The sequence below is a fragment of the Mycena indigotica genome (assembly GCF_014461135.1).
Source record: "Mycena indigotica strain 171206Taipei chromosome Unknown Mind.scaff0002, whole genome shotgun sequence".
Classification (NCBI taxonomy): domain Eukaryota; kingdom Fungi; phylum Basidiomycota; class Agaricomycetes; order Agaricales; family Mycenaceae; genus Mycena; species Mycena indigotica.
Window position 1 is genome coordinate 5,263,904 of NW_023503001.1, and position 12,244 is coordinate 5,276,147.

The window sequence follows — 12,244 nt, forward strand, 5'->3', positions numbered from 1 at the left end:
TGAGCGGCTCTGGGCCTGACCCTTGATTTACAGGCGGTAGGAATGGTCTACAAACACTATGGACAGATTGCTGGGGCAACAAGTCTATCAACCCGACAATTGAAAGTGTCCTTTGACTGTGGGGGAGAGTTACGACATCGGCACGTACTTCCGGTCTCCACGGTCTGCTTACAAGTATGGAAGTAGAAAGAGCTCTATGGTCTGGTAGTGGTATAGGTATATGGAAGATATATTGTACTCGACACGTCAGCTCTATTCGTGCTGTCCTACAAAGTCCAAGCGCGAATTAAATCCAGGAAAAGACGGGAGTGCCGATATATATTTGTCTTCCCAGCCTCCGGAGCTCGGATACCTCGATGGTTGTCGGTGGACGTGGCAGCAACGCTGTATTCCACACCAGCTGGAATCGCTTCACAGGCAACACCTCAAGCAAAGTGACAAGGAGCGGGAAAGGAAAGTCGTCGTGATGTAGTTGTCTCCGACACATGAGTGTTATATTCTCCAGCGTCTTCCACCGTTGCTGAGTGGCAGAATTCTCCGTTATGGCAGCATAAAGCTGACGAAGCACACGAACTGCGACATCTTGCTCGTAGTTGAGCAAATCAAGCGTCTGGATACTTGTGAGAACGTCAAGACAGTCGGCAATGTCCTCTGGATCGAGCTCTTCACATGCAAAGTGTCGTATCGTACAATTAGAGCGTTTGATCAGGTGACTGAGTTCCACGGCAAGTAGTCGACTATCATCTCGTCCGACCAATAACGTCTCCAGAGAGGGCATGACCAAGTCCTCGAGAATGTGTTGTGGATGAGCGGTAGGCGCAAACGACCACAGCTGTAGCGAACGAAGGCGCTCCAGTGGTGGGGGGTCATCAGCCACATCCGAATCACGATTTGACACGAAGAAAGCACAATAGACGAGGTTGGGCATGAGATCGAGGATTTCCAAACATTCATAATGCGAAAACCCTGTGCCAGTGAAGCTCGTAAGTTGGCCGTATGGCAGCTCGATGAGGCCCATCCGCCTGAAGTCGCCAGTAGTGTCCAAAGTCAAATGAAGGCTCTGGAGTTGGGGCGCCGAGGCGAATAGGGTTACAGGCACTTCGCCTTCTTTGTTTTTCCAATGCTCCTGGACCGCTCCAAGTGAAAGATGCACCAGTTCCGGGAGTGGCTCGGTTTTGTCGCGAATCGAGCGTAAAACCGACAGAGGGACACTGATTTCAACGTGCTGCCAGCGTGCGCGGTGTAAAACGAGTTGTGGCAGAAGATGTTCCATGAATTCCTCCACCAGGGCCCACCACTCCTCTGCCTGGTCACTAAACGCGTCTCCAGCATCGCTTTGAGGTGAAATACGTATTGCCAGTGGACGTGCCTTTGACCTTGTCAGCCAAAGAGCAACACTTGAGGATATGCGCTCTGAAGCGGTCCCATCTACGATCAATGATATTGCCGTCCACAGCTCCGACATGGATAACACCACAGCCCGCCAATGCCTGCAAACGCTGCCCAGCACTACCGCGGCTCGCCATAGGTTGCAGTTCAGGGCGTTCCTTGGTACGCAGTGGACGAAGATCTGAGCGGTGATTTCAACCGGCAACTTGAGAACGGGGTAGGCCAACGACTGGAGCTGAGTTTGTCGTTCGCGGTGTAAACGGCCCAGTTCTTGGTCAATTTGGGATATTCGGGCGAGGCGAGAGGCCCTATCCGGCATTGTAGATGGGTCGCTCACTGGCATGGGGAGAGCAGAGGGGAGAAGATGAATTCGGAAGGAGGCAAGTCGGTCATCATAGCCTCACCGCAGCTTGTGAATGTTTGTCCCGTTTGTCACACACACAAACTAAAATTACTCCAAACCCTCACCTGGCTTCCCAACTCTACTCATGCTCTGGAAGTTCTCAACGCTTTTCGCTACAAATACAATTGCCATGATCCTCAGTCTTGCACAGTCGCCAGTCCACCGTCACAAATAAACTCTGTTGTCAGCTGCTGTGGAAGAACTTTTTCGAACAACTGCAACTCACTAATATCAGCCTGACCTTGCATTTTTTTGGACTACCTCAAACCTCCACAGCGAAGTTACAGGGCCGCCGGGTCACGCTCCTCATATTCCTGGCTTGTAAGTTGTCGTGTCCCGCTAATATTGCTGATGAGGCCAGTTGGCAGTTCTAGCGAATACACCTCTGTCATCCAAAGCGGCGGTTCTAGAGCACGGTCGTGCATCCGGTGCTCCCTTCGTAGATGTCCAAGCCGGGCTATATGCCAACGTGTTCACCACATTCATTCTCCCACAAAAGGTTTCATACTCGTTTGTCTTTTCTCTTCCCACTCATCCTGCATCGTTGCTGCCCATGAATGACACCGAGGCAGACTATGGGCTCTTTGTCCGCCATTTCTTGACTACAACCCCGATCTGGCAAATCGCGACCACGTCATGTCACTTTTGTCACCGCCCACGACAACTGTTGGAGGCCGACGCCGTGCCCGGTCTCCCGAAGGCACACCGCCTGGTCGGACATCACCCACCCACAAGCACATAACGAAGTCCCCTACCACCGCCCGAGTCCTAAAAAAGGGCCGACTCGATGACTCCGAAAACCAAAATGGAGGTTCCGCAACCTCCCAGCCAAGCCGCACTGCACCGGCGCAGCTGAACCGAGCTTCTCCGCTCAAACAAGACCACGATGACCGCTATATGACCTAGCGGAGCACAGACTACAAGCCGCACGCCGCCACATTACGGGCTTAGTTGAAAGCATCGAAGACCTTCGCACCCCCGAACACGGCGTACTTCAGGAAATACGGCACCTGAAGTCTCTGGTGGAGACACTGGAGAGGAAGTATACATCCCAATACCCCCAACCATTGACACCGACACCGAAACCGACAAGGTCAAGCCCCGGAGAGCAACCACGTTCACCCAAATCCGGAGCTGACAAGACTCCAGTTCAGCAGGCACCAGCCAGTGCAGTACCGTCCACTGCCCCAGTTGCTCTACCTCCTCGACCACCAACCATGACCAAGAAGCGAACCCGTCGCCGCCTTCCCGATAAAGTGGAAGCACCAACGGCGCCGCCGCGCCGTCTCATCCTCAAGTTCGCGAGGCCCGTCATCAAGAATATTCCTCGTCCCCTCCATCTCCTCACCGCTTTCAACAAAGCACTCAAGGGTGCTGTTGCTCTCAGAGGTGTCAACCGCTCACCCAAAGGCCACTTGATCCTGCATGTTTCAGAGACGCACTCCGCAGAGCAGCTTCTCGGACATGAAGCGGCAATACGACAGGTGGTTATGCAGTACTTCGCACTTACTGACATTGAACTACCAGTACTCCAACTTGCGGTCCCTTGGCATCGCATTGTGGTACATGACATGCCCCTCCCAATGGACCACGAGGAATTGGAGTCGGTAAACCTTGGCAATGAGATACTCAAGAACAGTTGCTTTGGTCCTCATGCAAGGTTGATGGACATCCGTTTGCTTATATCGAAGGAACGGGAGGAAAGCGAGAGTCCAGCAACAGGGTGCCAGCCGTTCACGATGATGCTGGCTTTGGAGGACGCAGAGATAGCGGGCAAATGCATACGAGAAGGTGTCTTTATCCTGGGGTCGCACTGCAAAGTGTCGACGTACAAGCCAAGACAGAGACGGAACAGCAAGTAAGTTTTATGCTCCCTAACCTACCTGCTACCTTGCTTCAACCGACCACATACCCGATCATGAAACACACACACACCTTCACACCGACCACAATACTGGGCACAAATCCACACATAAACCCCCACAGGGCAGTAAATGTTAAACAACCCCCCTGGTCCTTGCTCTTGTGAGCACCGCGCCTTAGTAGCACTAGCATACTTGTCCGCGGTATATAAATGTGATTCAAAAAAAAAAAAAAATCGCGACCACGTGATGAATTCCCAACGCGTGTATTAAACCCAAGAAACCATACTAAGTACTCCACAAGTGTAAATGAGCCTAGGTTGAACTGCACCCTGCCGCGATATGGATGCTCCGCACGTTACAGGCACCACCCAGCAACGCCCCAGCGTGGACAACTCCTCCGAACGTGGCCGAAAACTCAAAGTTGAGATACTGGCACGAGAGGGAAGAATCTCCGGGAATAAGGGCGGTGTAGTATGCGTACTGCGAGACTGGGCTAACGATGGGCGATGTGCCGAGAGTGGCAGCGACGGTGGTGAGATCAGCGCGCATTGCGACTTGATTCTGGAACATCGCTTCGACGCTGACCCCGCTTGCCTGCGTAGTGCCATCTGTTCGGACCTGTAACGCGAGTTTGTGTTGTTGTTTTTGATTAAAGGAGAACTGCTCACTGCAGTTGTAATGCGGGCAATATTCGACCCGCTGAACAGCCCACACGAATACGCCGGAACATTCACGACCGTGTCGTCCACCGGATAGTTGGCCCCGCCATTGTTCTGAGTTACAACATTCGCGCCATTCCCGGCCTCGTCCACGGTGAACCAAAAGCTGGAGAAAGACGCTGTCGCGGAGACGGTGACGGAAAACTTGTATGACTGTAGCGTGTTGCCGTTGCGGAGGGCAGCGTTGCTGGTCGTCGACGTCGGCGACGCCGAGCATGCCCCAGACGCGCACGTAGTGCTTTTTCGGTCCGCCCAGTGGAGCGTAACCACACGACTTGGATTGATCACGGAAGCACCAAAAATCTAGACAAATATAAGGTTTGAGCTTCACCAAATTCGCGGAAGACACCCACATCTGCAGTAACTTGGAGGTTGAGCGTTCCAGAAGGGGTAATAGAAAGCAAGAAGTCGCGAGGCTTGAAAGGAATGGGCACAACTGGATCACGGAGCGTCACGCCCGTCGGCACCGTGTTGATCATCCGAGAAAGCAGGGAAGCACAAACTGAGTTGAACGTCGTCGCGGAGCTGGCAAAGCTGCGCGAAAATAAGTACTGAAGAAATAGCGCAATAGAACTCACCTGTTCATGGTCACATTTCCATCGCTAGCGAAAATACGAGCATCAGAGTCGGTCACTGCCGGACCTTTGACCAGGGGATTGATATTCGGGCCAGAGATATAGTTGGTTGCGCTTATAGTCGTATCAGTGAAATTCTAGTTGAGGGGCCTTAACACACATATGATTGTCGAATGTGCGAGTATCATCAAACGGTGCGATAACGGTGCCAGTATTGATGGACGGAAAGTCGGCTGGAGTCACTAAAACATCGTTTAGCTGGATAATGGACACGAACTGGAAGAATTCCAACCTCCACCAAGTGTATGTCCACAGGCAACTAGCCCGATCATTTCGGTCGCCGTAAAGCCCTGCCGCTGAAACGCGGCTGTGTGATCCGCAAGACTTCCGGTCGGCACCGGAACACCGGACGGCCCGGCAGCCGCGGCCATCACGCGCCCCGGCTTGAACGGAATGCTCGGTCCTCCGCATTGACCCACGGCAACAACGGCCCCAGCCGCAATAAGGTCGGGTACTAATGAGTAATTCAATAGAGAAGCTGCAGCCTCAAAGCAAATACTTACTCGGAGTGTACTTGGAAATGTGCTTGATGAACTGGTTACGAGTATTACTGAGCCCAACACCGACATTCTGTCCTGAATTCAGCAACGCAGTCGACATGTTGTGTGGGACTCACGAACCTCCGCACGGTCCAGTTCAAAAAATAACGAGCCATCGATACCGCCGACGCCAGCATTGAAAGTCGCCATATCGTGATACGCCTTCAAAGTTCGTGTTTAGTGAGCATTTACTGGAATAGAATTTAAGGACGAGAAACACACCGTGCGGAGCCATTGCGCTTGAATAGAAGGTGTTGTACCGTTTGGATTCGCGGCATTCGGCCCGCACAAAGCAGGAATAGCGGCGAAGCCAGTCAATTCAAGCCACAGAAACTCCTCCACATAGTCGTATGCTGGATTCGGCCATGTGTACGCCAGCACTTGCGCGACCGAAATTGACGCAAGTAAGAGCAGCTTCAGCTTGTTTGCCGAAGTGGTAGCCATGGGATGGGGGTGGGTGGTGGCCGTTCCTGATTATTTTCGAGTGGAATTTATAGCTCGGGTACGGCCTTCGTCGGCCTGTAAAATGGATTGACCCATGAGGATAGCGTCGCGTCGGGAAGGTGACGGCAATATCTGACAACGGAAAATGGAGGGTACTAGTACTAAGCCTTACAGTTGGCCGTGCCATGAGCAAGATGCTCACTTGTAAAACTCCGTTGGATCGCTTAACATAGTACTTGAGCCTGTAATAGACAGATTCAGGTTGTGCGCTGCGACGACCCAGCTAGGTGTTCTTGATATTGTGGGCGCAAACCAAGGCTGAAGGTTTTCTCAGAATAAGCTTGACAAGCGGAGAAGTCTCGGCGATTCATCGGACGTCTTACTGACTCGAAAGCAATTTAATTTCCAGGTCCCCGTTTTGAGTTCGGCACGCCGACGACAGCATGAAGCGAAGTTTTTTCAAGCAACTAAAGTAAGTAGTATAAGTTTCACCTGGCGTAGTCAAATACAATTTCAAACTATAATTCCTTGAAAGGACGGTAAGTTGCGCAAGCAGAGCGATGAAGGCATGACCTCACCCAGAAATGTTCCCCATTTTGTCGAGCCACTATGATTCTCAGCCCAGCACTTCTCAGAGAGGGGATTGTTGTTTTGGAGAAATCAACAAAACGGGCATCGAGCCACAATGTTTGTAACTTTGGCCGACTGGCTTGTAACGCGAACAGGGCAGCATCATCGAGCTTGTGCGGGGCAGAGGGCCAATAACGGACGCGTAAAGTCCGAAGCTGGCTCCACGATTCTGGTTGAGAGCTCAACAATCCAACAAGCCGTGGGACTATTGGGGCCAGGGCGAGGTCGAGTCGGATGAGAGAAATCATGTGTTTGGACTGCGTCAACTGCACCAAATATGGCCAAAAGTAATTGTCTCGTGAAGGATGTATATCCAGGCCGAGTTCAACCAGCCTACAAGAGGACCGCTCGATGAACGAAAGCACGAGACTAGAGGATTCCGATATACCGTCAAGCCAACCACCAAGTCGTGGGCCAATACGGAGTTTGGTGAGATTTGGTGCACTGACCGCTCTGAGGAATGCAGCAGCAAAAGGGTCCGGGCATTCAGCCATCTCCACGACACTCAGAGCGGTATGGATGTTTACTGCCGTGATACGCGTGTCCGGGGCGAAGTCCATGTGCTGAAGATAGAGGTGTGTCGTGGCGGAAAAGAATGGTAGAATATGAAGAACCTCAGTCCCTTGGCACAAAGTGAGTTCACAGTGACGGAGACGACTCCACGGCGCAAAATCTCTGCTCAGGGAAACGGACTCTCGGAAGGCTTCGATCCGGAGATGAGTGAGTGCTGGAAAAAGGTCGATAAGCCTGTCATAAGGAAAGGGCCGCCATGGCTCTCCATAAGGAACGCGGGAGCGTGCTTTGAAAACCCGAAGATTCGGGAAATCGACCCCGGGCCGGCAGGCCTTTTCAAGGAAGGCGGAGAATTCATCGATGTTGAGAGCGACGCTCAAACTTCCCCATCGTGCAGACCTTTCAAGAAGCATATCGAGAAATAATGAATAGTGAACTTCTTTCACAAACTTTGCTGTTACTGCGCTATCTTGACCCCAATGCACCGATAGCGGGACAACCGGACCGGAATTTCGGAGATGTTGCAATGCTCGTCGAATTGTGGGGGTAATGGGGTCTGAGTCACGGTGTACTTTGGCGCGGGGCTCTTGGCTCGTCCACGGAGAGAGGGAGCGATTGTTGGCCTTGTTTTCATGCGGATATACCACCGAAATATGATTCCACAGCGTTGGAGACGACCGCGCGACACGACGCCACTGCGCACACACATCGATTAGGCGAAGGAGGGGAAACGAAAGGTTATTTGTTTCCTTTTGTTGAGCAACACAATGCGCAAAGATTTCGCAAAGGATTTCGTTGGGAAGACTTTGAATGGGGGACGAGAGGCGCCGGTAGCTCGAAATTGCGTCTTTTAGTTTCCGGTCGAGTTTTGCCCATCGACGAGCAAAAAATGGGAGCTTTGGCTTGGGAAGCTGCAGTTGCTTGAGCTTCCGCTCGATATTCATCGACTGCATGAGCCAGCTCCGTAGGTCGTCTTGTCCGGGCTCGAAATATGCATCAAGAACCGGGAGAGCATCAATAAGTTTTTCGAGTGTGTCAAAATCCGATGTTCTGAGGGATAGGTTTAGCGTTACAAGTCGGGTTAGGGTAAGTTTCCAACGGCAGTGCTCCACGCGGCAGAAAGTAGTGTGTTAGAAGAAGTTGTGTGGCCATCCGCCGTGTTATTAATATGAAAAGGAATTGGAACGGATCAACTCGGCCCTGGCTGTCAATGATTCTCAATGTCAATCCTGGACTCGGAGTGAACTTTGTTTTGGCAATGATTTACTAGTATGTTCAACGCCAGAAAGTAGTCCATAATACTGCTACAATATTTTCCGCAGCCACCTGTGTGGCACGTGGAATATATGGCCGCGCTCTTTCTTCAGGTACAACACATATACCATAGCCCCGGACAAGACACTGCAGAACGAGACGAGGGTGGCATATGGGAATTGAGATGGCCGAGAGAGAAACATAGTAAGTATGTACCTGGTTGCAGACTCATTAGAACACTTGTGGACATGAGAGAAGCTTACTTCAGTAGATCGGCGATGTTCTGCATGGTCAACTGCAACGACATGAGCGTGTTTCGACGGCGATGAGCGGTCAGTGCTTCTTGGAGCTGCTTGGTCTGAATTAGGTCGAATGACCACAGACCGATGCGCGACAGGGCCATGCCTAGGTGGAAAGAAAAGTTTCAAATTCCGATCTTCGGACTGTGGACTCACCCCCAAAAAGTAGAAACGCGCCAAGATGGTTGGTAGGCCCAAAAACATAAAATGATGCCATGACTGGGAGTAAACAGAAGACCATGGACCTCATATCACGGTCAAGAATGCCGAAACAGATATCCCAAACGACATACCAGATACTCCAGCTGCCAGCCCTTGCAGATCCGATTCTGCTTTCGAGGGGAACAGTGACCACCGTGCCGACGAGCCCGGTGATGACACACAGACCACGCATCTCAGCGAGGAAATCATCGCTATAGTCGAGTGTCTTTAGGTAGCCTAGCATTGTGCCGTCGAATCTATATGATGTTCAGTGGAAAGAGACTTACAAGTGGAAGCGAAATTACGATAAAACGGTGAGGTACAGGAACGAGATAGACAGCGAGGAGAGGAATACAGGGAGCCGCACAAATTCTCCCCAGTCTTGTGTGTTGAGTGTACTTTTGACGATTTCCAGAATGGATCTATCTTGAGGTTCAATTCCTTCAGTGGTAGAGTCCAAGTTGGAGGCACGTTGAGCGTCCTTTTTCTGTTGTTCTGCCTCTAGTATCGGGAACCGGTCATACACAACGCTAATCCAGCGTATTTCGAAGAACATCGTCACGACAGTGATAAAGCCAAGAACAATGAGAGGGGTTAAGCTCGAATAGCGAACGGTCAAGAATGATACGAAGAGTGGGGCAGCCAGCTTGCAAAAGAGATTGGTTTGGCGGAGGTAAGTGTTGAGACGACCGAGGCGAATCGACGAGCCTCCAGAAATGCATGTCGTCCAGTCGCGCTCAACCGCAATGGAGATCGCCGTATTCGAGAATTGGAGGAGGCATCCGAATGATACCAACAACATGAAGATAGACCAGGACACGACTGAGAAACGGTCATTGGATAGGCGCAAAGTCGCGAGGCACGCGTAGGCGCATAAAGCGGATAGCTTCTGGACAATAATCGAGTACCGCACAACCGTGAGTTTCGGTATTCTATCGACGAGGTGGCCCGCTCGCTGAGAGAGCATAATCCCGGTCACTTGACATAAACTTTTCAGAGCCAAAGTGGTGACTGAGTAAAGGAGAATTACATGTCATGGAAAAGCCAAGAATCGACGAGGGAAGAAGCGTGTCCTTGTAGTACAGTATGAGGAAGAGGTAAAGCGCAAATTCCGCGGTTCTGTCGCCCCATGCACTGGGTTGGCGCGTTTGCTTCAGAATCACCTCACAGACGAGGGCGGCTGGGGGGGCTACCTTGAAAAGTGTTGTACCAGCAGAAGTCGTATTCCCACTGTGTCGACTACCTCCTCCGGCTCCTCTTCATTCGTAGCTTCCAGTAAAGGTGTCCGCTCTGCTAGCGAAGACATGGTGTGGTTGAAGGCAAGTAGTGATGATCATATATTTGCCCTAAACTTCCGTTTTGGGCCGTCTTACGCCCAAAAGCTTTGACTTTCGGTGAAATTCAGCTACTGCAGTCTTGTAACTGGTCAAAGCAGTAACTTCTCATTCAAATACCTTCGAACCTACTCAACGCATTACAAACAAACAAACGGCACTCCTCAATTAATCCAATCCAATCCAGCTGACATGCTGTTGGTTTCTGGCGCCACCAAAAAGCAATGCCATAGCCACTTCGGCCTAAAATTAGCTTCAAAACAAGTATAAGAAGACCTCCAGAAACAAGTGGCGTGCAGGTCGGCGAACGGAGACCCCGAATAGTGGCAACATGTTGCTTAACGGGTTCCCTCGACGATCCAAGAAGCGGAAAAAGCTTGCCTCTACGACTGCTGACCTCCTCAAGACATCCTTGATGGCCCTAAAAGAGTCCTCTGACGCCTTCCCGCCATTGAAGAGTGCTGTTGGCGCTGTCTTGGTTGTTTGCGATCTCGCTGAGGTCTGTCGACACTCTTTTGCCTCCAGCGTCAGTTGACTAAACCCTCGCAGCGCACCAAGCAAGCATTCCAGATCCAAAGCTCAGGCCGTAGCTTTGCGCACCACGGAGATTCTGGAGCTGGTAGCGGATGCCCTGCCCGATCCAACCCAGATTCCTCTGCCATTGTTGCGCAGCCTCGAGCGTTTTACGAAGTAAGTTCTTGTTTCAATAGGCTATCTCGATGCTCAATAATGAAATAGGACGCTGGAGTCCATTCACAACCGTATGCAAGAGATCAGCGACATGCGGGGGCTTTCGCGCCTGATAATGTTGCTCTAAATATATATTAGACTCGTCTATAGCCTTCCTAAGAAAATCGGTTCCAAACGGATCCTCTCAGTTTTGGAAGGTAATGAACCTGCTGAGATATGGAGAATTATGTGCAGGTCAACTTGGCGACTCAAATTCTGACACCTTGAGTCAGGCGGCCCGGAAACAATTGGCAGTTGACCACAAGAAAACAACGAGGTTGTCGCTAATCGTGACTAATCATGGTTTCTTCCTCATGCTTTCATGGACCTGACTTTATCGTCCCCCAACTCCCGGAGTAGACGGTCGGAAATCTGGCATCCAGACGGTAGCGTGGTACTGGAAGCCGTAACAACGCAGTTCCGCGTTCACTGGAGTGTGCTTGCTCTCCACTCAACATTTTTCCGCGGCTTGCTTGACCTGCCGCAGCCGCTGGAGCAATCACGACCAAGCATTGAAGGCTGCCCCGTTGTCGAGCTATCCGATGCACCGGAGGATATTGAGCAGCTTCTCAAAGCCCTCTACGACCCGCTTTTCTTTGTCCAGAAAGCGCTTCCACTCAAGACACTCGGGAGCGTTATCCGGATATGTCGGAAATACGAGTTCCACGACCTCCTGCAAACCGCCATCGAGCGGGTCAACTACGAGAACCCGACGAGACTGGATGCATATGACGCATTGAAAACGGGGAATGCTTATACGCCGTCGCGGATCGTCAACCATCACGGCCTCCTCTTCGATACGATAACACTGGCATGGGAGAATAACCTGCTGTCGGTGCTGCCCTGTGCTTACTATCGAGCGCTGGTTGGGACTCTTCCGCCCAAAACTTTCGATGGAATCCCTCGCGGAGACGGCACCATGGCAACACTCGCGCCAGTCCACCAACGGGCCTGTGCTCTTGGTAGAGCAGCCTTATTCAGTGCGCAATGGGACTCCAAACACACATTTGGATGGACAGACCCGGACTTGCCGCCACCTATGGGTTGTCGTGACGGTGTTGGCTGTAAACAGAAGAAGCTCAATTTCTTCCGGAGACACGTCGTTCGTGGCTCCCTCGCTCCATTCTGCACCTTGGCGTTTCTGGATACACTTGGGCTCTGCGCAGTTTGTGTGGATAGTGTGACAAAGCAGATGGTGGCTGGGCGGAAGAAGATGTGGGACGATCTGCCAGGGTACTTTGGGTTACCGCCGTGGAAAGACTTGAAAGATGATCCTTAGTTTATTTGGGA

General features: G+C 51.5%; 5 protein-coding genes across 5 annotated transcripts; 2 read left to right on the plus strand and 3 right to left on the minus strand.

Annotated features, from left to right (window-relative positions):
- Positions 1-286: 286 nt before the first annotated feature.
- On the minus strand, positions 287-1,732 carry MIND_00273900 (F-box domain-containing protein; the record flags this gene model as incomplete). The annotated part of the gene is made up of 1 exon (XM_037359611.1): positions 287-1,732. The coding sequence occupies one exon, from the start codon at positions 1,730-1,732 to the stop codon at positions 287-289; it is 1,446 nt and encodes a 481-aa protein (XP_037224706.1).
- Positions 1,733-3,969: 2,237 nt separating this feature from the next.
- On the minus strand, positions 3,970-5,994 carry MIND_00274000 (Peroxidase; the record flags this gene model as incomplete). The annotated part of the gene is made up of 9 exons (XM_037359612.1): positions 3,970-4,275; positions 4,326-4,679; positions 4,730-4,910; positions 4,955-5,065; positions 5,112-5,193; positions 5,244-5,465; positions 5,515-5,581; positions 5,632-5,712; positions 5,773-5,994. 9 exons carry the CDS (start codon positions 5,992-5,994, stop codon positions 3,970-3,972), a joined length of 1,626 nt encoding a protein of 541 aa, XP_037224707.1.
- A 518-nt stretch (positions 5,995-6,512) lies between these two features.
- Positions 6,513-10,206, minus strand: MIND_00274100 (Solute carrier family 40 protein; the record flags this gene model as incomplete). Its single annotated transcript, XM_037359613.1, has 10 exons — positions 10,085-10,206; positions 9,922-10,025; positions 9,197-9,869; positions 8,984-9,148; positions 8,847-8,935; positions 8,655-8,796; positions 8,464-8,607; positions 7,239-8,187; positions 6,573-7,187; positions 6,513-6,521 (listed from the first exon to the last, which is right to left on the minus strand). The coding sequence occupies exons 1-10, from the start codon at positions 10,195-10,197 to the stop codon at positions 6,513-6,515; spliced, it is 3,003 nt and encodes a 1,000-aa protein (XP_037224708.1). The 5' UTR covers positions 10,198-10,206.
- Positions 10,207-10,496: 290 nt separating this feature from the next.
- Positions 10,497-11,053, plus strand: MIND_00274200 (uncharacterized protein; the record flags this gene model as incomplete). The annotated part of the gene is made up of 3 exons (XM_037359614.1): positions 10,497-10,724; positions 10,775-10,915; positions 10,964-11,053. The coding sequence occupies exons 1-3, from the start codon at positions 10,557-10,559 to the stop codon at positions 11,051-11,053; spliced, it is 399 nt and encodes a 132-aa protein (XP_037224709.1). The 5' UTR covers positions 10,497-10,556.
- Positions 11,054-11,276: 223 nt separating this feature from the next.
- MIND_00274300 (BTB domain-containing protein) lies at positions 11,277-12,233 on the plus strand (the record flags this gene model as incomplete). The annotated part of the gene is made up of 1 exon (XM_037359615.1): positions 11,277-12,233. One exon carries the CDS (start codon positions 11,277-11,279, stop codon positions 12,231-12,233), a length of 957 nt encoding a protein of 318 aa, XP_037224710.1.
- Positions 12,234-12,244: the final 11 nt, after the last annotated feature.